The sequence below is a fragment of the Apostichopus japonicus genome, chromosome 15 (genome assembly GCF_037975245.1).
Source record: "Apostichopus japonicus isolate 1M-3 chromosome 15, ASM3797524v1, whole genome shotgun sequence".
NCBI lineage: Eukaryota > Metazoa > Echinodermata > Holothuroidea > Aspidochirotida > Stichopodidae > Apostichopus > Apostichopus japonicus.
This window is the reverse complement of record NC_092575.1, coordinates 10,398,266-10,425,809: the sequence shown is the minus strand read 5'-3', so window position 1 is coordinate 10,425,809 and position 27,544 is coordinate 10,398,266. Positions and strand designations below refer to the sequence as shown.

Here is a 27,544-nt window from a genome sequence, read left to right as displayed (position 1 = left end):
GACGTAAAATCCTTGCAGTAAATTTGATATCCTGTCCAGTGGCGTACTAAACGGGGAGGGGATGGGGCGATCCGCCAAAAAATTAAGAGGGTGGTAACCACTTCGAAAAGGGCCTTCGATACTCATTATTACAAATGTTATGCCCCCAAATTACAGGTAAATATTTGTTATTTTGGCCATGTCGCCTGCGTTTTTCTGATTACCAGTTTGCGTGTGTCTGTACTGTTTAAAAACGATATACTACTCGCAAACGTGACACTCCATATTTTTTTCATATGTTTAAATTTTGAAAGGGGGATACTTTTGGCGGCCAACCAAAGAGGAAAGGTGACAATGTTCCCTATTTTTGTAAATCATTGTGGTGGTTTATGACAACCTAACTTGTCTACTAAAAATGTATATTTTGAACAAACAATAGGAAAAGTTAAGAAACATTCACTAAAGAATGAAAATTCTTAAACATTTACTCAGTTATTATCAGTCAGCGAAAGATAGCACCATCTCGCTTCTTAGCCACCGTACATAAACACAAATTTTTGTTAGAGCCCCCTCAGAACGGCATCCCCTGCACGGGGTGAAAAGGAAGGATCCTCCCCGGGTGCCAACTATTCTAGGTATAGGCCACTTATCCTATCACAGCACTACTGCTTTAGGGGTGCGACGAAACGTGCATAACTCAACATAAACATTTAATTTCTTCCAAGGGACATACAAAGATGTTCAACACTAACGTTAAAAAACTTGACACTAACCTGGCTGCTTATCAGGTTGCTAGATCAGTCCTATCCGTACTTAAACTTACTCATCAGCATTGACCCTAAATTTTGACATCCTACTATTGCTAGAAGTTTTTATTTTAAAAAATCATTACAGTTGATCCCAATATTCTAAGACATCGGCAAAAGGAGGATAGTTTGAAGCGTTGTAGCCAATTAATAAAAACACATGTTAACAGTGCAGGTGGCATTCCTATACCATTTCATATGTTAATTAATGACTCTTTAAACATTTTCATAAGGTCCATGAATCAAAGTGGCTGGGTGTGTTAGTCTAACAAACATACCACTAGGTCTGTTCTTCATACTGCAACAAACACAATCAAAACATAAGACGAAAGAGGCATTTTTTACAGCAAATTACAAATTGATGATGTACAAATGGTTTTGAATGACATACAAGAATGTTCTGTTGCTTATATGGGGTTAAAAAAACAGGTTTGGAATTATAAGTAAATAATGCATTTACAACCGACGTAATCATCAATTCAGCGTTAGAAAAGCTTTCCATGGATTTAGCATAAAATCTTGAGAACCGTGCAGAGTATGCTATAGAAGAATTACTATATCGCTCAATATTTGTATTTGGATTATGACACATCAAGACGAAACTCTAAATAAAGTGATCCTTTAATGTCTCAGTGAGACTTGTAGGATGACAGTCAAATACTTGTTGATGTTGGAACATGAGTTTTTGACTCATGTATTTGAACCATGTATTTGAACCATGTATTTGAAACATGTATTTGAACCATGTATTTGACTTTCTAACAAAATAATGATGGCGCTGCCAAGATATGATTGTAACATGTAGCAAAATCAGTGGCGCTATTTAGTAATGTGTACAAAAGTTTTCAGCCAGCCTTGTGAGCAATAAACGTAACTTACTTTTGTTTGTTTGAAGTAAAGTTAAAAACAATAGAGTACATGTAAATAGCAGTATTCATATGTGCCATGTGAATTATTTATTCTTTACAAGTGCATATAAATAAACAAACGTTAAAACAACAACACAATAATCGGCGAAATGGAGGGATTAGTTTTCCCTCTTCCCAAACACCTAAATAATATACTATAATATCACCCCACTCCTTTCCGTATGTTCTTTCACTTTAAGGTTACCTTTTGACAGTTCAAAATAGCATTCTCTTAAATTAACTGAAATAAAATAGTTAATTAAAAAAAAGTGCGACATTTCCCCTCCCTTTCGTCTTTTTACCTGAATTCACCTGGTCAACTGACAGTGTATAAGGCAAAAATGAGAAAATCAGATTAATCATCGTTTCGGGAAATTAAAATGGATTGGAAGTTACCCAAACCGCCATCATTTCTGATTCCATTCCGAGCTATACCTAATTTCGTTGGCATCACTAAATTTATTTTGTGAGTGCCACCTAATTAACGCCCCCTCCCAACCCAACCCTACAGTCTTCACACGGTTTGTACTACTTCGTAGATAATATGAATATCACAATAGTAGTGTGACTGTATTAAAAGACGTGTAGGAAACCATGTTTGTTTGGAAGGAGAAAGTTTACCCTGTTAATTTAAAATCTGCTCAGCATTCTTCAAATTGGGCATACAAATGCCCGATCTTTCCGCACCCACTTTGCAAGAAATCTTATATACGAATGTTTGTCAGTTTCCCGTCCTATAAAGCATCAGTACATATATGAACTTTTTACACGGTTTTCATACGTCATATCAGGCAACACGCCCCCCCCCGATCCCTCTGGAATAAGGATCGATAAACAGATACGATTCACGCAGAGTTGACCATACCAAACTCCCCCATCCTCATTCACACACATGCACGCACACACACCTGATGATGTCAAAGCATTTTCATTTGAGAGTATACTGTGTAATTGTGTATTAATGCCACTGCTTAAAACGTTAGTAAACCATTACACCTGCATTTAATGAAAGCTTATAGGTGGTGTTATGGCTGTGAATATAATAACAATATTTGCTTGTCGTGTCATTTACTTTGACCCCGAGTGACCCTTCATGTTGTTGTTGACGTCATCATTTCTTTCAACTTGCGGAATCATTAATGGTTTACTGTAACGAGGCATTAAGACGGTAGCTGTGGCACGTCTCTGATGGAGAGAGGGGGGACGTCTAGGGTCCTGTCGAGAAACAAAAATAATAATAATAATATGAAGAACTGAGACACCTGTTGTGGAGAAGAAGGGGGGGGGTTAGTCAGGTGGTAAGAAATATGGTCTGACAAAGAAGGGGTAGATACTTCTTGATAATTCAAATGTTCCACTAAGCGTTCTCAAATTTTATTAAACATGATTTGATAAATAACTTTTCCTCACTATGTTTTCTTCGCATCGGGGGTGGCAGAGAAGCATTGGTTACATTTGTTACTTACATTGATACATCATCAAGCCTATTGAGGGCAAGATATTTATCAGCTATATATGTATATTCGATAGCGTTAATTACAAAATATATAATCATATGAAGGTGTTATATCATTCCGTGACTTTTATTATTATTATTTTGCCTTGCTCAAGTATAATTTCGTTCCATGTAAATTTAAGAAAAGATGGTCCGTATATTTCTTACCGAATCGAATTTTTTCGCCAATTCAGAAATGGAAGCTTTCTTTCCTGCAATGCCTAGCGGGATTGGTTTGATAATATCACGTGACACTAGAACTCTTGGCTGTTTCTTATCCTGCCGTTTCTGTTTGATGACGTCAGCAACGTGAAGAACCAATCCAAAGATATTTTCGTGATAACGGCAATCTTCCTGCGAAAATAAAAGATAACTTAGACTTAATATGGTCAAATTGATTACATACAAAATAGATTATTCTGTGCTACGATAACGGACGGGAATGCATGTATATATCCCGGTTAGGCCCAAATTTAGCAATTGTTTGCTAAAGTATAGATATGTGCCTGTCTTTCATTAGGAAACTTGCATAGCCTTTTGTTCTTCCACTTCTTTAACTAAAGTAGCGTCTGCAATCTTCAATGCATGCATGCTAACGACATGAACCATTTCTGCTCGCCAAAAGATACGCAAATTAGCTGGTTATCTTATCAGTTAATCTCAAAACATTACTGATAAATAGCTGATGTATATGTGTTAGTGTGTATGGGTGTGGGTTAAGTTGTAAAAAATGATTAGCTCTGTCAGTCACAATGTTCGTGTGTGTGTGCGTGTGTGTGTTATTTTGAGCCAGCGGATCACAACTGCTATAGTCTCGTAAGATAGCCATAACGAACTTTGTGATGTGTATAACTTAAGATTTGTGTCAAGTGCAGTTTATATGATGTGTAAGAGTACGGTCCCCAGCTCGCATTCACAAATTATGCAAACTTATTTATAACATTGAATGTAAACCTTTGTACCTGGTCAGCTATTGGATCACCATAACGACAATTATTCATTGTAACACAATCAGGAAAATATCTTAAAGAAATAATGAAATTTATATTTGTGAGACATGCTAATCAATAAAAGTCCCATTTTCCCCCTTAATGATTCACTTACTTTCATACGAGTAACATAGTTCTGTGCATCCACCATTGACATTCGACCATATTGGGACAAAATGGCTTCCACTGTTATCCGTACTTCTGTAGCCATGGTAACATCGCCACTAACAAACACATGCCCGTTTCGTCGGCAAATGGTACTGTACACGAGCCACGGGTGATCTCGCAAGACATCCTGAACGTAACGCTGCTGTGAAAACAGTGAGAGAAAATGAGAACAAATGGGCGGAAAAACTCTTCTTGGTCACTTGCTGGGACAGTTTTCAAATACACATGTAAGTGCCAAGCACTATTCGGGCGTTTTGTTAAGTCCTTTTCAGAGAACCCTCTCATCCACAATGATCACCATCCTTTAAGTATTATTAGAACTGCGATCCGCAAACTTTCAGTCTACGGACCATGGTCTTCTATGAGGACTGAATCACGAATTACCAGTTCCTCATCATCGATGTTCAGAATACATGAAAGCTAGCTTGGACTATGAACTTGATGTTAAACAAAGTTAATCGATCCCTTGTCTGCACGGTACGAAATCTGTAGATACATTTTCCGAAGTCGGGGGAAGGGGCGGGGGATTCCGAGGATCATCGATTCACTCTTGGAACATGCCCCGCAGTTTGCGGACTGTCGTATTATAAGATTAAACTCTTAGCATCCGAATTCATCAATTTGAACATTTACCTGCATTGGGTTCATTACTTCCAAGAATCAAATAGTCAAACTTTATGCACATATTTGCACTTTTTTCTTCTAATTAATCAATATACTCACCTCTTTAACCAGCATTCAACTTTCCCATGCACCTTTTACCTTTTGTTCATCTAAGTTACTTAAGTCTTTTCTCCCACGTTTGACGATCATATAGACTACCTAAACCTATACGTCACTAAACATGTGAGAATATGCCTTTAACAATATATCGATTATCCCTTCTCAACCTTTTGTCTATAGGATCATGCGTGGTATCTTTTCTTTTCATGCAGATAAAGAGTACACGGTAAGATCGCTCACCAACCTTCAACCAGATGTCTAGAATCTATTCCCTTTTGAAAGGAATTCGTGATACTTACTTTACGTAACCAGGCGTAACATCGTCATATAATCTCGATGTAAGAGGACTAGGGTTGAGGGTGGATCAAGATGATTGGTTTACGTGCCCACGCTCTATCGTGGATGACTTTTCTTAAGAAGTATGAATTTGTGTTTGACATTATCTTGATATTATAATCAATTTACTCACTCTTTGTTGACTTTCTTCCCTTGAGAACGTCATCATTGTTGAAGTTATCGCACCATGTTCTTTAGCTGTAATCAATTCTGATCTATATGGTTCGTCTACTGTCGCCTTTCGACATCCATACACTAACGTCATATCGCCAAAATTCGGAACACGACGGTCAGATTCGGGAACTTCCGGAGCTGAATCGTATTTTGTAAGGTCTGTTTCTCTGTGTTGCCAGAACGATCTAAATGGCGCTATACCTGTACCAGTTGCAACGAGCATCATCGGTACGGAATCATCTTTGGGAATGTGAAAGGATGGATTTCTAGAAGAAAATCAGATATTTATAGGCTAGAGAATATTATCTGTATTAAAGAAGGAATCTATAAAAGATGACCTGTGAGATGACCTCGTCAAACTTATAAAGGAGACACAAACCGAGCTGTCATTATTGATCGAGGTGTTCATGGGATAACTGCCACTAACAACTTCTCCCTAACAGGTAAGAAACAGATGTTATTCCATGTGGAAGATATCACAGATTTAATGTTCACACACAAAGCAGGAGACTTGGTCAAGTCTAAATATGACGTCATCGAGCCACGTGTGTTTCATCTTGTTATGTCGTACTTCGTTTATACATTCTTTACTTTCTAACATGTGGAGATGGGTTTAAAATTGCTGAAATGAAAAAGTTGAGTATCTTAACATGACCTGATGATGGTATTGGTTTCAGTGCCAGTACTGTTAACATTAATTTTGAAATTATGAAAATAAAGGGAAAGTAATAATTTTCAGGTTCTATAGTGACAATACGACATCACTGATTTACAAAATGTCAGCCCAAGGCCAAGGCTATTATATATGAGGATGTTTACCAATTTATGGTTTATGACTTCCGAGGATGGAGAGTTTTAATAAATAAAAAATCACTTACGAAACGATACAGGCTGGGATGATTTCATCAGTACTGATATCCTGTAACCATGACGAACAGACACCATTATGCTGAATTTCACCCAAATTTCCTGTGAAAGTAAGAACACAGTTTGAAAGGGGCATGAGGGCACCTCGAAAGTAAAATATCCCAAACGGTTCAACGCGTTTCAGAACAATATTTGAATGCTGTCTGCAGTGTACACTGATAACAAGACAATGGACATGAGTTAAATCTCAACTATAGATCTAAAATCAGACAAAATCAATGATTTGAGTAACTTATAATGTATTATCTTAGTACTTTTTGACAACTCTTCCTTCACCTTACTCTAAATTGACATGGTTAAGAGAATTGTAGCGGACTTCCATGTGATCATTCCCATCCATGAAGCAAGTAAACAGCAACATTTTCCCATGCTATGTATAATGCCCTATATAGCCCCTCCTATGCAAAACAATATGCAAAAGTTATTCCCTCGTAAAGTGATTAGCCCCTTCAACTTTAAAGATGTTATATGGTTAAATTAATCTTAAATATCATATTCTGAATATCCCCCCCCCCCAATAAAAAAAAAATTAAGTAAACTTAAAAAATTCAAAGTTAGGCCTAATGGGACTAAGGTTTCCTTTCTACCACGATCTTTCCTCAGATGCAAAATAAGAAAGGCACAACACTCAGAAAACAGACATTGCACTAATTTGACGAACAGATGGGTAGACTTGTAAATTGGTAAAATGACTATATGAATAAACATGAAGTAGAGTATAGGAATATATGTGGTGGTAAAAACCATATGGAAGGCACTCACGCACCGCGCCCCTCTCAGGACCAACCCTATTTGAACAGGCTTTTAGTTTTCAGTTTCCGCATAATGTTACAAGGTACAGATAAATTATCGATTTAATTTCTATTTCTTGTATTTTTTTATTTCTTACCCTTTGTGTAGAATGTTGACAGCGTGACGGTAATGTGTATTTCACTGGGATAAAGATCCTGACTGGAACTAATGGAGTATAGACGGGGGGAGAGGAGGGGTAGTTGTGTGATTAACAAAGAAGCAGGGACTCTTAAAGACTCAAAGCGTTCAAGAATGTCAGCGATGGTCGGTGCTTCTTCTAACTTCCATTCGTCATAAATATCACCACCCTGTCAAAAGAAAATTAAAAGTTTACTGTCGAAAACCTTTGTTTAGAATAGTCAAACAAGATCATATGGGTGGTGACAGAGAGGGAGGTGAAAAGGTTTCCTCATACCCTTCCGACATAGTATATCCTAGCTCTGTGCATCCAGATGAACAAAATTTCAGTATTTGATTGTTTTCACCAAACTAGCACTTTTTTATTATAGGCACTTTTTTTTTTAATTCCTTTTTTTCTCTCTTTTCATTTTCCAACAACAAATGATATTTCAATATTTTCCAAAAAAGGGGGCCCTTTTTAAGTAACAAAGAGGTAACTATTAGTTACGAAAATGGAAAAGGGTACAATAACTACCAAAAAGTCCTGTTCACTTCAAATTTATCATGATAATGACACTTTTGAAGGTTTTCACAGGATGGCACACGGGGGGGGGGGGGCGGGGGAAGGGACACAGGGGGACACGTGTCTTCTCAGCCCTCTGCTGGCCCCTGCTTGATGTGCACGGAAAACCAGACATTCTTTGTGGAACTGAGGAATGTTTTTACGTTTTAAAGGTATTTACTTGTATACGTGTATGTATTTAGCAACTTACCAGTGACCTAATCAACATACGGTTGTTACCATATAGCTTCACACAAAGTATAACACGATTTGGAAAACCAATTTTTTACAGGAGGTATTCGTAAGCATAAAAAATATCGAAAATTCGGTTCCTACCATTCCAAGAACCAAGAGTCGTTCTCTTTCCTTAGGTTCGCCAGCTCTGATAGCAAGTAGGCGGAGTAAGTCTGGTGATGGAGGCGTGGTTATGTCGAGATAGCGACAAAGAGCCATGCGCACAGAACATACCGGTAGACGTGTGATGGATGTCCACACCTTCAAACGACCTATTACATATAGAAAATGCCGTAATGTAAGAAATATTACTACTGGCATGGTTAAATTCGGCCATAACTAAAATTAAAAGCAACAGTATAGCACTATTGAAAAGAGAAGTTAACAAACAAGTTAATTCGACTTAGAAAAGTATTTTGAAATAAGTCGTTTGTTAACGATGTTATTTGATTATGAAGTATTTATACGATCCAAGTACTTGCGCTTTAATTTCTTTAAACTTAAAAACACAATCCTTTACGCTGAATACAAAAAGAGAATTAAGCGTGTACATTCCAGTATCGTATAAGATATGACGTAACAAACCAAATATGTGTCTTTCAATTTATATCAGAGGTCTTGTTTAATGTATGTTTTTATTAAAAAAAAATTTAAACTCTTTTAATTTTTCTTGACCCAGCAAAAAATAAACGATAGAGAAACATATGCTGTCGCGTCTATAAGTGTAATGCCTTTTTTTCATAATTATAACCGAACTGTTTTATTCAAATTTCACACATATTTGCAAACGTTCATTACAATACATAACATGTTAAAAGTGAGTGTCTTGTATAGTTTATTTCTTGAAGTCGAGTCAATCCCTGATGTCTGCTTTCAAATTCCTGCTTTAAGGTTTTCTACTATTCCATGAAAACAATTCCTGCTCCACTTTTAAATAATTACCAATAATTACTAATTATTTGAAAGTGGAGCATCAATAATGTTTAGTTTAAGTTTTTTTACCTGTTGTAAATACTTGTATTATTGTCACAAGAGTCAAGTGTCCAAATGAAAGATATTTCAGGAAATCAAATGACATTTAGGTAAATGTTTGAGTTGTTTGGTCAATTGTAATCATGGTTCAACAAACGACACTTCTGGCGAAACTTTTCTTTTCTTTCTGATTTGTTTCCCGAGAAAATCATTTAATTGAACTAATAAAAAAACGTTAGTCTTAAAAACGTTGTATTTATTTCTCTATTGTTTTGCTTGTTAGCAATTAAACGTATTAAACGAAAGCATGTTACCTAATCTCGTGTCCTTTTGGACTAACTTTTCTAGTTTAAAGACTGCATCCGGGGACTTGTGGTAGTCGAGTCTGCGCAGAATACGATCCACCTGAGAACTGTTATTCGCAGGGAAAAGGCTTATTACGTCACCGGGTTGGTAAAGTAGTTCTTGGTCCTTCTGACAGGACATGCGCAGTAGGAAACAGGAACGACTGAAAAAAAATGTTGAAACTGTCAATAAAAGTGAAGTAAGTTGCTGGTTGCTGGAGAATTGACTAAACACTACGTAACAGTTTATTTTACGTGGACGTACTGCTGTGGATAGGAAAGCAATATGTGAACTTTCTTTCATGTATTCAGTTACATGTTCTTATGTTATTCTTGTATTTTTTAATACGAAAGTGACGTCATCAAAGGCGAGTAACAAATTCGTACGTTGGAAAATTTCCTTTGATTTGACATAATATTCAAGCATTAATCATTAAATATATATATTTCTTCATTTGTCGAATATGCGCATGCGTGTTTACAACTCACCCTGAATCCGGAGCTAACAAATTTTTCCTTGCAATCAAGAGGAAAGGCCGTACGTCGTTTCCATGCAACTTTGAAAGACCTTCACATAGCTCAGCGCCCTCTTTTCCTTTTGATTCAGTATAAATGCGAAAGTGCGATGACCCCCAATCCTGGCCAGCAGCCGCTATCTGGTTCTTTGTGAAACTAACGGGTGAACCTATCTTGTTAACAAGCTCATACTTCTTTGCAATTGTCTGCAGAAGTCAAAATAAAATCCAAAATAAAATATGGAAAGATAAATCATGCAACCAAGAAAGAGAAAAGTTGTTGAAATTATTAGTAGTGGTCGTATTATCTGAGACATTTTCCCCCCAAGAGGTACAAGAAGGGTCAAGGGGTTATCCAATCACGCTAAGAAAGTTCAAACGAAGAAATTTGTTTAGATAGTCTTGTACGGACTTTTTCGATTTGAACCAGTTTTGGCTACGACATACACCAATTCTAAAGTTAAATGGCAAATTAAAACAAACTTCATTTACGTGTCGAAATCACTCATCTGACAGTTACGTTAATGTCCTTTGTTGTACTTCAGAATTGTGGGTTATCCTTCTCTATCGTTGTGCTCGGTTATCCGATAGGTGTGACGTCAGGTTATGTACCCCTTACCTCCTCCCAGCCCCCCCCCCCCTCCGCATCTCCCCACAACATATAGCATTTAAACACGAAGCAAGAGAAAAAAAACGTAACATAGTGCAAATTGTCAAAAAATTATGGCGAACCTCGGTTCTCCCTCCCCAAACTTCTCACACCTCCTCCATCGAACCCTGTTCCGGCGACGGCGAAACTTCCAACAATATCATTTATTATTACAACAAACTGACACCAAGGAAGACACAAGAGAAATGGCATAAAGTTATATATAGGCATTTAAATTTATTTTTCTTTGAGCCAAAATATATTTTAATTTGATCACAAGGTTAATATTTATAATAAAAAAATAATTTACCGGGAAAAAATCGGTTATGAAAATATCACCATTCAGAAGTAAAGTTGCATAAGAAATTGTTCCCATTAAACAGATAAAAACAATCATTGAATAATGAGAAGACATTCAGTGATAGCGTGATCGTTTGTTAAGGGTGACGTCACCATCATCATTATCATCATCTCCATTCCGTCCGCGTTTCCGTTCTTGAGATAATAAGCGGGAATTATAAAAATAGTCCAGTGACATTTTTAAGTCATCGATGGTCATATTGTATCTGGCAAGTATTTTTAGATCCACGTGGGCAAACCCCATTTCTTGAGTCTTCGGATCTCGTACTTGCAAGCGAATAGATGACTTTTTTCCTGCTCGGGATTGCTTATCCTGCTTAAAGGCATCATCATTATCAGTTCGTGTATTATACAGACTGTTAGATGGCCTCTTTAGCTTCTCAAGTTTAGGTTCTATCTGGTATTTGAGAAACAGACGATAGTTTCCACCAGTGAAACTCCTCCGTTTGAATCGTAGGATATAAGATGGCTGTTCTTCATAGCCCGGTTCCAAGTTAACCCAACGAGTGGTAGAGGCTTTGCCAAAATCTTTCAGAAGGTTCTTCGAAGACTGTTTAGTGTGAGACTTTGCCTTCTTGTAGCAATAAGTCACAGCCAAAGAACGACCGTTCTGAAATGCAAAAAATGCAGTTTGCTTTAATAATAAACTTCATAGGCTTACTATGATGCTATAGTGCATATTTCCTGTCTTCTACATTTTGCAATGTACTTTATGACAACTTAGGCTATTTATATATTACAATTATCTAGCGTCATACTTTCTTTGTATTGCAGTTTGTACTTTTCATTCCACTGCCAAGTAGTGCTGACGAAGGTCCCAGGGGGACCGAAAATTCCAATATTTTTTCTACAACAATACTCTTTATTTGTCAATTATGAGTCATAGCCTTATTTCTCTGCTTTTTTCTAAGAATATGTGTGTATGTATGTATGTATGTTTGTCTATATCTATATATATATATATATATACATATAACATAACTAATGTGTTATAGTTAAGATGGCTAACCTTGTCTTCTTTAGGCTCCACGATTTCTTGTTCTTTACTCGAGACTTCTCTTGATTCTTTCGCCCGAGAGGTAAAAACCTCCAAAAACCATTTCTTGAAGGGTATTGACACAGTAGAGAGCATGTTGCTTCGCAAAGTGTAAGATTAGTGAGAGATTATTCAACACACGTTTGAATACGTAAAAGTTATAACACTTTCTGATTACTCGACTGTTTGTTGTTGCAAACATTATGTATCCAACACACGACGACATAATCAGATAGCGCGCGCAGACGCAAGCAATTAATGCGTACCGGGTAACGATCCAATGAGTGTTGAAATTCATTATGATCGGTAAGTTTGCGACTCACGCATTTTTTCGTGCGTATACTGCATCACTGGTTGAAATGAAGAATGTTTGCCAGGTGACTCGCCACGCGCAATGACAGCGACGGCGCTCGTAAGTGCATACGTACTTTCAGCTTAAACGCACATGTAGACTGCAAAAAAAAAACACGCTCAATAAGGACTTGACTTAACTTTTTCGGACTTAACGAAAGTTGTGCGCAAACAATGTAGTCGTTATTGTAAGTGTATGCTACCTGTAGCGTAGTTGAAAGCCACTTTTCAAAGTCACACTGTAGGTTACCCACGGCGTCGCCTTCACCGCACTCCGCTAGACGATTCCCGCCTAGCCTGTCTAGGATGTTGTCGACAGCCCATGCGAAGGGACAAAGATGAGGGTAAACGCTTGAACCAAGTCCAAACACGGCAAAGCTGTAAAATGGAAACATCCAGACAAGTTATAATCTGTGAATATACGTCTATACAGTGCCTATTATATTGCGTTGCAAGTTCAACCAGTATTAGATTTAATGCTCCAGCTTTAACCTGGCACAGTTTAATTTTGTAGAGTCAAAGCCAAGGCTGGTTTACTCTTCTTTACAAGCATGCATGTTTGTAGTTCGATAGGACCCTTTCCGTAATCTATAACATCTCAAGTCAATTGATATAGTTTCATTTATATATTTTGTTTATTTTCGTATACCATATTGTGTGCCCCATGTCTGTTATAGTTCAGACAGTGTGAGCCATAGCCTAATGTTGTCATCTTCCACGTTGATCTTACCTAGTATCTTGTAGCATTCCTTCTCGCGAGATAGATTTCTCCTTAAATACGTTCCTGCTCATGGAAGAGAATCGTTCGCAGCAAATAGAGTCAGGAACCCTGAATAATGGGGAAAAAAAGTTTTTAAGAAAACGCATTATCTACAGAGCTGTTGACAATTTTATTATGTTCAAATATTGACTAAACCATTCAACAATGGTTAAACACTTCATTTATAATAGCCGATGAGTATACGATAGTGTACAAATATAGAAAGACATTATCAACATATCACACTGGTAGTGCAAACGTATACACTTTATAATGACACATTATTTGTAAGTGAATGTGCCCATCATGTGAAGATGGTAAAGAAACATGATCTCACCTGATATCATTATTTCTGGCTAATTCGAACAGCTCACTGCAAAATCTCTGTAGATAGGATAAATCATATTAGAAGTTGTCTCCTTGTGGTTGCAACAGTACAAGACTGGCTGAGGAGTTCAGTTTAATTGAGAATAAACAACACAATCATAAACAACACTATACGTGATGTGTTATGTTGATACTGGTGCACTGAAAGTAATTGAAAGTAGTTCCATTAATTTACAAGATGGTAATATAGTTCACATGAGAGCTTTCCTTAAACACATAAAAGAAACTCGTTTGCCCATGGCGCCACCAATTTACTGTAATCACGTGACTTACCTCTCCGTTTGGCGGTGGCTGTGAATTATGGGCAGTGCTGGTGATGACGATGAGGAGATCTTCGTCAGAAAGATCTGTTACGTCATACTCGTCCATCCGAATCATCTAAACAATAGAATTATAATAACGTCATACCGGATTGACCAATCAGGATCTTTAGATATTAAATGACATCCGGGTAAAATGATGACAGGGAAATGCGATATCGGCCTCGAATCGACTGGTGCCGGTAAATAGTCTAACTTTAAGCATGATTCTTTAACATTTTGTGGGTTCTTGCCCGTTGCAATATCACGGTACGTATAACCGATTGTATTCGTACCACACGATGGGCTGGTTGCAGCTGTACAGCTACCAAGCAAAGACTGTGATCTGTATCACAGTCATTCATTCTTGATTGAAATTATACGAGTTTACACCTGAACTATAGTTCCCGTACGTCATGAATCAGGCAGTGAAAGGCTCTCATAATTGCAATATTGATCATCCCTAACTTGTATGACAATGTGCAAAACATTTTTCAAAAAGTTTTTATTCAATTTAATTTCATATAGGATACGAGTTCATCGTGCATTGTGAAAAATAGAGGGCGTTGTCGGCAAACCTGTTCACCAAATCACTTACTCGTGTGTTGATTGCTCGACTTAGTAGGTCAAATGTCTTAGCAGCAAATCTTTGAGCGTTGCCAGTTTGGGTTGCAAAGAGTATTGTAGCTTTGACGCTCTTGGAAGCCATCTGTGACGTAGACTTCGGCATAGGCAGAGGCAGCGGCCTGTGATTGAAATGAATATGCATGAGCTTGAGATGTGAAACTAATAAGTTTGATAATCTATGCATTGTAATGTATTGCAATGCTCTAATCGAAGGCTATGACAAACATTTATATTCGATAACGTCACTGTGTGATTTCATATTGTTTTTCCTTTTGAAAAAAAAGACTGTGTTTCACTTACTGCGGTGTTTGTTTGGAATATCCCGACGCCGTCGAAGGTCGTGTCTGTGATTTCATTGGTTTAGGTGGATCACGTGGTGGTGGTGGCTTTGTCAATTTGGTCTGTTTCGACGCGGGAATCTTGGGCTTCGCGAGTTCATTTTCAATCTTTTGCGGGACAATCTTTTCCTCCTTTACTAATAACGTATCCTCTTTGAGACAAGGAAGAGGTCTCACCTCAGATTTTCGAGGAGTTTGGACTCTCCTTGCCTTTTGCTGCGGTTGCGCAGTTTTCCATGGATCGATCTAAACAGAAGTGAAAACATGATGTAACTATTTTCTCTTGGGATAGCCTAGGCATCGTTACTGCCCAGACATTTGTTTCATGTCCGTACTAATCATACACTAATCATTAAACCGGTGATATGACCGAGTGGATAAAGGCGGTGACATTTGTATCAAATGAGGATTGTTAATCGGGAGGTTCGGGGATCGACTCCCGGCCGGGTCACAGTAAGGTGATTTTTTTACATCCAAGAGCAATCTACGATTTTCCCATCTGAAATGACTTTCTAAATTGAAAAGATTCTAAATTTGAGTCAAAATGTTGAATTGGAAGCTGCACCCGGCGTGTAAGTTGTAATCTATAAGAACTTGCGGGCTTCTCCCATATTTGTGTGGTTCTTAAAAATAATTACTGATAATTATTATTATTATTGATTATGATATGCAATGACCACGTCTGAGCTTTTCAAATAAATTCCTTTCACTCTTCATCACAAAGTAAAGAAAGGTTTTTTTCATGTCAAGCCAAAGACTGTATTATTATGTTTCTTACGTCGCTCATAATTAATAAATAAAAAAACAGAACCATAATCAAAAGGTGTTTAAACCTTCAGTCCCATACACGATCGACGAAAGCTATGTAAAATACTTTGTGACAAAATCATAAAGATTCTGTGGATATAGTTGACACGATCTATCACGGCAAGGAGTAATGTTATAATCTGGAGAGCCCCGCATGGAGAGACGAAGGTCCCAAATAAATCAAGGACAGAAAAACCAATTTTAATCACAAAATTATAATTGTACATATTTACCTGTTCGAAGAAAGCTGGCTTTAAAAGATAACAAAGTGTATGTTGATCAAATTCTCGACCGTAGGCTGACGTCATACTTCGAACAGCTTTCACATCAGTCGGACATCCTCCCCGCAATAGATGCTCATCCTCAAAGAATTGATCAAATTCATCGAGGGCGGTGTGATGGTCGATAATAGATACACATTGTTTCTTAAAATAATGAAAGAAAGGAAGAAAGTAAAAACTTTTGAAAGAGAGAAATTTGGTAACTTACTTTTAGCAGAAATAATAATAACATTATAACTGAAAAGAAAACACGCCAATTCTCCGGTTGAAATCCATATTATTGCTGGTATTTTGACACCGCTACCAAATGCAGGTTTAACACACATAAAAAAGAGGAGAAGATGAAGGAAAAAAGATTATTTTACCAGGCTCCCATTTGAAGTCATCTTTACGTAAGTATTTTATGAAAATGAGAACCTTACCCCGAAGCGGTAACCCACGCCATCCTTCCCAATCTCCATGACTAATTCCTAGTTATATATAGTAACGATTAGAACTATTGAAGATATCTTAGCAAGATGAATTTATCATAATGAAATATTGATATGTAAGAAAGTTGCAATTTAGATAACTGATAACATTCTTCACTTTAAGATAAACTTCTTATTTGCATAATAACGAGCTTCATTCATTAAATATTCATTGCTGGGTCACGGAGTCGATACCTTGAAGCTATGAAGTACTGCAACGTTAAGCTCCATGTACGTTCTTTCCGTCCAAAGAACATCGCCCTCAGCATCGATATTAAAACGGCTGGCCATCTCCTGTAGGGAGAGAGAATATCATTCTATCAACTTTCCTGTCGGTTGTTTCGATACAGGTAAATGTTAATTCATCCGAAGCACATGAGTTAGTTCCATTAATCTACATTTTAACCTTACTATAACAATGTACCCAGTGTCTGACTGTGGTATATAAAACATTGAAGCCAGTCTATGACCTAGCAGCTTTTCTTCTTGTTTCAAATTTAACGTTTTCGGGTTATATTACGTTTTCATATCCACTTTAAGTTTTGCTGCTGGATTTTCATGTTAAAAATCAAAGCATGAATACTATAGAAACTGCTTTGGTAATTCAATTCAAAGCCAGCTGTGTTTAGAACCTTTTTTTTTTTAATTATCTGAATTTGTTTCGCATTCGAATTTTCTTCCTGAAAACTTTCGTAATCCAGTAAAATACATATAACAGCAGCTATACAGAAACGAACTGTCAAACACTTTCATGAAATTTATAATTCAACTGAATTCAATTTTATACGTAGTTAATAGTTACTAAACTATAGTTCACCCAGAACCCTAGACTACTTAAACACACAACCTCGTAAAAAGCTGATGTGACGCCCAAGTTGGTTAGCCACATGGGCGATATTGGCTACGGGACTAATGCAGTCACCTTGATAAGAGGGGGATCTCTGAGGTACGACAGACTGCATATTTGAGAGTCGGTGTAAATTTCGTTCATTGGACAAGCTGGAAAGACCAAACCACCAATCTCTAGTCCCTGATTGGCTACCGATGGGATGACGTAACATTTCAAATCAAGGTCTTCGAAGCTGTCATATCTGAAATTATGGAATCAAAAGATCAAATTTAATGAAAGACAGCAGACAAGCTTTGAAATCATTGACTGCAGTTATATAATAGATGAAACATCCCCTGGTTATGTTGAGAATCGGAGAACAAAACCTACCTTAAACATCCATCTTAGTTGAGAGTTTAGCTCAGGCGGAAGAGGGTTCAAGTTGCGGGGGGGGGGGGGGGGCACACTTTAAAGTATAGTGGGAAGTGACTGTGTGGATTTGATGGGGGGGGGGGACACAAAATCACATCAATGCATCCTCAACAGAATGGACAATATCCTGGAAGTATTGTTTTAATGAAACTTGAAAACTATATATACAAAGTACTACAAGTACGCCTTGCGCAAAGACTGAAAAATGTGACATTATTTTCGCACATAACGCGGTGTATCTAAATATTCGAAATGCCTCTGACCTTATATTGACAATCATCAACCTGCTTTCTTCCCTAATAATCTTGAAGAAACAATACGTGTTTACTTACTCGGCATGACACAAGTTCACTTCCATTACAAGTTCCTTCGGTAGCTCGAATAATTCTGTCTCCCCTCCGGCGGCTTGTATGATCAAGGGTAACACGTCATAGCGCCCTCCGTCACCATGCCAACCTAATGATGTACATATCTGAAATATATCACAGAAACATTTGCATGTACCTATAACATGTTCCTCCAGTTACCATGGTATATTTGCCAACATTTGCCTTAAACGTTTCATAAAGTACTTTCCGAAAGGTTCAACCAGCAACAATTTGCTCAGCTACCGAGGAGACTAAAGTAAGACCATAAAATGTTTCTGTAATCATTTGAGCCAAGGTGACCACTTTTAGGACGACATTTCTAGTTTATAATTGAAGCAATGGTCAAGACCTTTACGTTTGTCAGCATTCCTATACATATAGTTCGCTTTAATGACGGGGGTTAGGGGTGCCTGAACGGTCGGGTCGGGTGGGGTGGGGTGAGGGTTACCGTAAATGGTATAATATGACCGGTAGGCTATATGATTCGAGATGAAAATAAATAACCCTCATATTTGTTATGTCTTTGATGTTTTTGGTTTGTTACTGCATATATAAATGCAAGTCGAATACAAACTCTGCTGTTCTACTTTGCTCTATCCTGTAAAGTCAAGAGTCGTTTCCTTCTTTACCTCGGTGATCTCTACTGAGTGTAAGTCTCCAATCACGTGGCCGTCTGGTTCTTTATAGCCAGCGTAGCCAATCAGACGTTGGTTCCATATTCGAAATTGCTTGGATTGTTCAATCGCTTGCGGAAAAATGGTCACTGCACACCTAAACAGTAAACCAGAAAATAATTTAAGTCATGCAATGTACCTGTTAGAGGTCAGAGGTCGAGACAGGGACATGTGGCATTGCAAGAGGTCGGGTGGGGAATGTGATCGTGCTTGGTGTAAACAAGACATCGACGCGTTCATATTTGTGGGTTGTACTTCTTTTCTGTTGGACTGTTTGCTTCAATGTATGAATGAAATAAACTTTTTTACTATTCTGTTGAATTAATTTATCATCGGCGTGGAGAAAAAAGGGAACAATGGGACCATATTCTGAATTCATAGACCCACCGTTTAGTAAAACAACAAGATGGGGGGGGGGCACTTTAGCATCCCCCTTTCACCAATGTATGTAAGACATATAAATGACGTAGCAGGAGAGTATAGCAGAATATAGGGGCAGGCTATATGTATATAAATCTGGACAGGAACTCACTTGATACTCCCTCCATTGAGGGCGTACAACAAATGACGGCATAATGCTTCAAACATTTCCCGTGCAGTGGTCACCTTCCTGGCGTCAAATACCTGCAGAATGAAAGACCATTGTTAATAACTCTCACACGACGGATAAGGTTTTTGTTAAGATAATCCCTTTTGCAACTTGATAAATGAAAGACGTTTTCTTACAACTTTCGACTTCTCTATAAGTTTACGAAATGTCCCACCCCGATACCAACACCACCTGACTGCCATGTACTTTAACTTGTCAACTTATCAAGAAGCCGTAATAAGTTTTTTCCCCTTCATTTTGATGATATATTTTTTCTTACCTTTAAGTTACTCCAGTTGATTCTCATAACCGAAGATGGAGAATTCCTCCAAGCTAATCTCGCTCCAAATATCAACTCGGATTCTGTCAATGTGTACGTGTTTTTGTCTTCTATGTTCGTGCGAACTTCAGCTAATCTCGTTTGGTGACCGATGGTGCCAGCTCTAAGATAAATGATATAATAATAACTCATGTTTTCTTAGTGCGCAGAAACATAGGCGAAATTGTCACAAAGTTATGAGCTTTGTGGTATCGCATCTGAGAGGCGTGGTGATTTCAAATATGAAAATGCCTAGGGCTTTCACGGGAACTCGAAGGCGGTCTAACCCAACTGACATGCGCAGTGAACACGGACACTATTGCTGCAGTGTATCCTCCACCCGCCTTCACAATATAAACAAGGATCTCGCGGAATCGGTGATACCAAAATGTCGTGGTATTGGCTGTTTTTTTGGATTTTTTTCCTTCTCATATCTGAAATTAACTCTTTGATAGCCTACATTTAAATTGGTGTATTAGTTATTAGAACACATTTTGCGATACGTCTGTTTAGTTATAGATCCGTGAAAAATGAGTTAAGAATTTCTCAATGATCATAAATAAGACTCTGAAATTGAAATTCGAGATATAAATCATTTTATATAATATGACAGAGATATTTGGGAAGAACGGCTTCCCAAAGAGCTAAGTAAAATCTTGCTCCGTTTGGGAGATATCGTGTCTGAGAGGTGTCATTTTGTAAATCTGTGATATCTTAGTGCCACTATATATCTGAAACTTTTGACTTTCTTGGTGTTTTTCCTTTCGTATTTGGAATATTAACAGTAATGACGCTGAAACCAATTCCATTATTAGGTCATATTAAGAGGTTCAATATTTTAGATTTAGCAATTTCAAAACCAGTCTTCATTAAACAAGAAATTAACATTGTAACAAAAAAAAATTAAAAACAAGTAAGTAAAACTTCAAATATGAAACACGGGTGGCTTAATCAAGTATAGACTTGTGCGTGATGAAATATGTAATATCTCTCTAACTAATTAAAACATTTCCTATAGCTATTTGGAGAACTTGTTCATGACAGTTATCTCCATCACACAGACCAATAATGATGGTTGGATTTGTGTCACCTTGGTTGTAGAGGTGGGGAGGGGAGGGGTGGAGGGGATTAGTTTATGACAGTTATCTCTATCACACAAACCAATAATGATGGTTGGATTTGTGTCACCTTGGTTGTAGAGGTGGGGAGGGGAGGGGTGGAGGGGATTAGTTTATGACAGTTATCTCTATCACACAGACCAATAATGATGGTTGGGTGTATAAGTTCAGTTTGTGAAATTTGGAAAGTCTGAAAATAAGTTTGAGATATCTGTGATCAACTACTGATATATTAAACTATATTAACAATATTTGATATTTGGTATTGAGATATATCAGTATTGAAAATAAATGCTTTATTTCTTTTGCTCTTTGGGTGGATACCTACCTCTGTAAGTGAGCGTAGAACTGATCAATAAATTCCACCGCCTCTCGGATAAGTTGGTCCTTCGATGGTATTACTCCGACGAGTTTACTCTCGGTTGCAACAGTCGACAGAGATGAATTATTCTTGGAGTGTATCACCGGCTATATGAGTGAAAAATAACATGTACACTTACATTATGAATACCGTATAGCGTATTAATGTTCTAATGTTGTTAATGTTCACCATGCACATGGTGATCAGCTATGGTCTGACAGGTTCTAAATGGTGGCTGTAGTGTGGACCTTCATCGTACAATACACATGCAGGTCTGAGTTAAGTATACAGTTCCCATATACTCTATGGGGTGTGTATTCATATTAACCAAGAGTATAACAAATGGTGCTGCTATTATGGCATCCATGATACATTACACATGTTTACACTGATCTTGTATTTTTATTTATCGTACAATACACTGGTCCGTGTATCGTATACAGTGCCAACATGCTCTATCATGACATTTACATTGCAATTTTGTTTGATTTAGTGGAATGTAGTTATGTAAGTTATTCACAATACAATGTATAAGTTTATGTGCAACTATACAGTACCCTACTGCACGACATTATCAGACACACACCTGTGTGCAGCTACAAAGCTGCTATGGAATCTATATTGCACTGTGCGTCTTCAATGGTGATGTGGTGATGGAATTCATGATACAACGCGCGCAGGTCCGTATATGCAGTTACGTATAGAGAAATGGGATATGTAGCTCGATTGAATGTCATGGAGGGGTACCGTGGTGACGTCATGCCTCTTGTGATGGTTGACTAGAATAACTGTGCACCGACGACTCGACCACTGATCGACTTTCAAATCAAACTTTCAAATCTAATGTGCAACCTCTTCGACTCAAGTAGGGTCAATGAAAGCAAGATATAATGGTGTGTTGAACCCATCATCCGCGGTGTCTCACTTGCTGAAATCAAAGTTTAACCGATATTGAGTTTTATTAGGCCCGCACCCTTCAATTCTCGTCCTATAGCAGACGATAAAGAAATACCTTGTACGTATAAATGGTCGATACAGCTGGGTAAGGAGTGGATGTACCAATGTAAAATGGGGTGCATAAACTGCCAGTCTTGCATCAATTTCCCTTCTGATATAGGCTATGGAGTTTCTCCATATATGATAAACATGTTAGATATAATGTTACATAAAGTATTATATGAACTATTGGTTTACTCTATGATTACATATTGATTCAGCAGGTCAAACTTGACGTCATTATGATCATATGGTATATAGTTTCGTCCTATAGGTAATTATAATACATGGGTACAAAACAATTCTTGTAATCGGTTTCGTTCATTAAAGAGGATGATAATATTTGTAGCCTTATATCATTAAGAGATACTTATGCTAGATGACCGATCGCTTTTCTAAGGAAACAATTGTGAAGTAATATGCTATTCTGCTATTGCGGATGGAACACAAGCTTTATGTGTTCTAGATTGAAATTCAACAAATAATGTTTATGGGAAGATTCTTAATAAATAACGTAATGCCGAAAGATCACTTTTAATTTCCCTCCCAATACTACGCCTGATGACCATTGCCCACCCCTTACAAAAGAGAAGTTTTCGTACACCCCCATGCTAATAGGCATGACCGCATCCCGATCAATCTTCTCGCAAACTTGTAAAAGTAACCCTCCCCCAGGTAAGCCTGCTATCAATGCACTGCATGTGAATACCAGATACACGGCATAAATCGATGCCAAACTGAATGCCAAGGTGGCTTTACTGATAATGGAAGCATTCCATCACAGCAGTCAACTTATCAAACATATTCGGTGGAAAGAATAAACAAATCGATCCTACAAACAGTTACTTTCCATAATGGTGGGAACGATTTTCACTGGTATAGGGCCCCTATATAGTACCTCCCTGCGCAAAGAGCTAGCGATTATGGAGGGTTTATATACTCGTGCGATGAATAACGGTTCAAGACAACAACTATGACCGACCACGCATATACGTGATTTGTGTCATCTTAGACAAGAACAGAGCACTGTTTAGGGGAGGCACATCTCTCTGTGTCCCGGGCGTGACTATGGGCCTTATACTGTTTTAACCCAAGTTTTTTCCATTCGTTTCCAGTATTTTGTATTATTGTCCTCAATTATTTTAACAGCCTTACATTCATGATCCACAGGGCCCACTTGATCTGGAACATTTTGTTTCTGTAAACATGGAATAGTTACCAAGGGTAATGTTGCCAAGCTGTTATTCTTCCGTTCAAATGACGGTTATAGCTCTCTCGTTATAAATAAACCACATATTTCTCTTCTATTTTATCCAATGAGAGTGTAACCTTCGAGCAAAGTTTTGATTGCTGGAATTCATTACTTTCATTTTTAGGTAATTCCGGTAAAAGTTGAAAACGATACATTTTATGTTGTATATGCATGCAGGAGGTTTGTATATCAAACTGATCTTTGGCTCTACGACTGTGCTATTTCGTGAAATCATACACACTTCTATATACAACGGTAAGGTGTCGTGAAAATGTGAAAAATTTAAGAAATTTCAACCATTTTCAATAAAATGATTTATTTTTCAGTTAATAAGCTAAGAAGTTGCCACAAAATTGACAAATTCCTTGAATCTAATAAGCCAGGAATTCAACATTTTTGATTTGTTATCAACACGGATTAGCTTTTTGATCATTGATCACTAATATTTTTTCACCAATTCAACATTTTTTGCGCAAAAAAAATGATAAATTACGCTCACCGGAAGGTCATCATTTTAAACACTTTGTAGCAAATGATGATATTGGCAGCAAAATTGCAAAAGAACATCTTCACATTTTGACGGCACCTTAACGTTTCCGTACATCTATGATTCAATCCATATTTCATATAGACAAAATTCTCATAACGCTAGAAGTAAGTCCTGTTACCATAGCAACGACGAAGGCGTCAAGTAAAGCGATTCGGATGTAAGATTGATGACAAGGTTGATATAAATTTGTAGTTTTATGAATCTCTTTGACCCCAAAGAGCTTGATCCTAGCCTAATTATACCCGAAAAACGGCTTCTCGGGTTGTGAAAGCGATACAGCATCAACTGCGGGTAAACAGGGGGTATTGTAAAGAGGTTGACTAAACTGCGTCGTATAGTTGTCATAAGTAACATACGGTATCCTACAAGGCGCGGATCATTGTGGTTTGTGGGGTGTACTTCCCCCTCCCAATCCCCTTTTCCGACCTCACACAAAATGTTCAAGCAGTTGCTAACACAACCTTGATTCTAAACCTAATTATAGGCCAAATTTAAAGTCTAAACATGACATCTAAACTATACGATCCCTGATCACTCTACATGAGTCCAGAGCCATCCCCTGCCTACAATGTCGCTGCTGTTAATGTGAGCGCTGCATTTTGCTTTGGTTGTAACATTTTCGATTTTCTGACCACAACCTGTAATATTTAAATTTGGACCTTCTGAAATTTGAACATCGGTGACCATTAATTGACTTTCTATCATATCTAAAAACTAATACTGGTGGTCCTGAGGCTATAGTGTTGTCGGTGATATACTTATGAAGGAATACCATAGTTGAGGGGATTTGGTATAATGTATGGAAAAATATCATGTGTTGCCAAGTAAATCCATTGCTATGGCTACGAAGACGGCACCCTTTAGCGTATAATTATAAAGACGGAAACCCTTGGCAAATAAATATGTTCCATAAAGGTTTATGTATAGGGAGTGTAATTTCATTCATTGCCGTGGTAGATTGGTGTGGAATATGAATTGATGACAGTAATAAATACGTTAATCAGCTTATGTACTCACCAATGTTTCTCTTAACAACTCATTCATCGCCGTACTCACCCCCCCCCCACCATCACCCCACCCACACACAAACACACATCTTCTAACATGACATACGTACGTCACTACCCATTTCGCTTCTAACGTATAACAATAGTGGGATAGAACAGTTATACATACCGATACTGACTTCTGGTGGAGTGTGTCGATGAATTCGACGCCATTTTGATCATTCTTCAAGTTAATCTCATCTCCTGACTCCTTCCATTCCTTCTTCGGGGATTTACTTGCTTCGCCAGGTACTTGCCCATCACCCCTGGGGAGCAAGACGGTCAAATGTTGCGGTGTGTCCATGCTCCTTGTTCGCTGCAGCTTTCTTCTCGACGAAGGGGCGAAAGATGCCGACCATGTGCTCCTAAAGAAAGATGAACGCGGCGCTCCGTCTCCACACTCATCCTGTTGCGCCATATCGCTATATTAATATCTCCGTTAACACTAACCTTGATTATTGTCAAACACCTATATACCAGTTTTCCGTGGAAAGCTTTCCTTGGTCTCTTTCCAACAAGTTTCACTGAGTTAAATGATCGCTGTTCGTCCCATAAAAATGGTTGTGTTCTTTTATGAACATTGCAAGTCGGTTGCACGCGGACACTCAACTGGTTGTAAGAGAAATCTTCTGAAAGTGGAAAAAGATATACACCTCAAAGAAATCTTGAATAAATGAACGGTATACCTACATTTTTCTCTGCAAAAAAAACAAAACAAACAAACTTAGCTTGACGTGTTAATAACTGGACTTGATTATATCCCGTATATTATTTACTGTAGTGATCTCTAGTGGAAATGGCTGAAAAGTATTTTCCGTGTTAAAAGTTAAGTGTTTATTGACTCTGTCTGAACTTTCTTTGTTTTAGTAATTTAAGCACCCACTAACATATATGCCTGATTGAATTATTAAACACGAACAAGATACAGTACCAAAGATGTAGGTCTGATAGGATATAGTTACGCTGACGTACCGATACTGATGGATGAGTTAGTGTGCTGCGAGAATTCACATCCAGGATGTATCTTACTTATAACGTTGCACTACTAACATACACCCTACTTGAACTGTGTTTATATTAAGACACTATTGAGCTATGAGAACACGACACCACTGCTCTAGTCCAGTGTCTGGTATAATGTGATCGATATGTTTCCCTCCCATACAGCATAGCAATGAATCATTTATGAAGATGATCGATATCTCATGTTTACTATAGGGCACGCTGTATTACCCACACGGTCCATCCATGACAATGAAATGGCGGTGACAATATCGCCTATTTGTTCATATGCTGGATTCAGTGGCGTAGTGAGAAGGTGACAGGGGATAAAGCCCCCCCCCCCCACCCCAAGGCTTGAAATAAGCCGGTGTTCATCCACGATCTTACACGGATAGGGTCTCAAATAAGCTAATGTAAGGCTTCCTGATCATTGGGTCTCTCAACTAACCAACACCACCATAGAAATTTTCGGGTCGAAACGGGGACGTCCAAAACAATATTGGCGGAAGAAACAGAAATATCGCTATTTTACCCTCATCGGAAAGGACGTCAGCAAAATTTGCCATTGTTAATTATATAGAGATATACAATCATTATTGCCAGTGGCTTGTCACGTGGTAAACTAAAACACTTTATGTTGAGGCAGTAGGTAAGTTTGCCTACTTTACTGTTCATCAATTCCAAAACCATGGCAGGTGGGCTAATGAAATTTTGCTGCTGACTTTGGTATTCTGAATTCGCAGACTTACGGAGTTTCTTGATAGTTATATATATTTTTACATATGGGGTGCCTCCTATTGGTTTGTAACATATACAACAACTTAATGATGCATGCATTCAGACCAAGTAATTACAAAGTAATTGCGTTACTTTATTGCAACTTATGTTTAAGGTATGCCTATCGGCCCCAAATATGCTAGATATTCAAATATGGTCACATTTGGTCAAAATTCTTAAAACTGTTTTTATAACAACATTCAAGGAAAGTTTTCTCACTGGAACATTCAGTCATTTTGTGTGTTCATTAAAAATGTTTGAGAACAATTTGGAGAGTAAAGATCTCCAGGAAAGTACGTTTTGAAAACTTGTAGCAATTATAGTGTGCTATAATTGGGCCTAAACTGGCTACCTTTCAGCTTCAAGTTAAATAAATTTGTGCGTTACCGATGAAATTACGCGACGGTCTCTTGCAGTCGGTTGTCAACCTGACGTCTCAGAATTATGTTGGAAAGCACTTTAAGTTTGCTAATAGTAGTTGTACCAGAGGCCATTGTCTTAAACTCCAAAAGTCACAAAGTAGGATTAATATTCGGCATAACTATTCTTCTAATAGGGTTGTGAATGAGTGGAATGGTTTGCCTGAGAAAGTTGTACTTGCAAGTAGTGTGAATGGGTTTAAGATTGCTTTGGACAGGCACTTTAAACATTGTAATCGGGTCTGAGTGTTTGCGTCTTCAGTTTTTCTCTCTCTCCTATAGGGTCCTTGATGGGAAATTGAGTGTCCCTCCTGATCCTTTTTTGCTACTAAACTAAACTAAATTAAGTCAATATCCTAAAAAGGCTATATATCATGCTCCCGTGCTTATATATTGCTGAATA

General features: G+C 37.8%; 1 protein-coding gene across 5 annotated transcripts; it reads right to left on the bottom strand.

Moving 5' to 3' along the window:
* Positions 1–1,532: 1,532 nt before the first annotated feature.
* On the bottom strand, positions 1,533–26,180 carry LOC139980682 (nitric oxide synthase, inducible-like). 5 transcript variants are annotated; one of them, XM_071992509.1, is made up of 25 exons: positions 25,916–26,180; positions 25,074–25,572; positions 21,067–21,206; positions 19,582–19,744; positions 19,245–19,336; positions 18,668–18,809; positions 18,003–18,142; positions 17,332–17,500; positions 16,605–16,703; positions 15,892–16,083; positions 14,814–15,097; positions 14,485–14,632; positions 13,861–13,965; positions 13,538–13,584; positions 13,171–13,269; positions 12,644–12,818; positions 10,019–10,251; positions 9,500–9,693; positions 8,316–8,485; positions 7,395–7,605; positions 6,457–6,547; positions 5,538–5,844; positions 4,293–4,484; positions 3,357–3,542; positions 1,533–2,908 (listed from the first exon to the last, which is right to left on the bottom strand). In XM_071992509.1, the coding sequence occupies exons 2-25, from the start codon at positions 25,359–25,361 to the stop codon at positions 2,762–2,764; spliced, it is 4,014 nt and encodes a 1,337-aa protein (XP_071848610.1). In that variant the 5' UTR covers positions 25,362–25,572; positions 25,916–26,180; the 3' UTR covers positions 1,533–2,761. The 5 variants fall into 5 exon arrangements, with proteins under 5 accessions (XP_071848610.1, XP_071848606.1, XP_071848605.1 ...); XM_071992505.1 differs by having other exon boundaries at positions 4,293–4,487; positions 25,906–26,178; XM_071992504.1 differs by having other exon boundaries at positions 4,293–4,487; positions 25,916–26,178.
* Between the last annotated feature and the right edge of the window lie 1,364 nt (positions 26,181–27,544).

Excerpts from the sequence above, each read along its gene's own strand:
- LOC139980682 (XM_071992505.1), bottom strand. The coding sequence starts at position 25,361 with ATGGCGCAACAGGATGAGTGTGGAGACGGAGCGCCGCGTTCATCTTTC. Across the intron at positions 17,501-18,002 it reads GTGAACTTGTGTCATGCCGA|ATATGACAGCTTCGAAGACC; the intron begins GTAAGTAAACAC and ends CCATAATTTCAG. Across the intron at positions 7,606-8,315 it reads GACTCTTGGTTCTTGGAATG|GGTGGTGATATTTATGACGA; the intron begins GTAGGAACCGAA and ends TTCTTTTGACAG.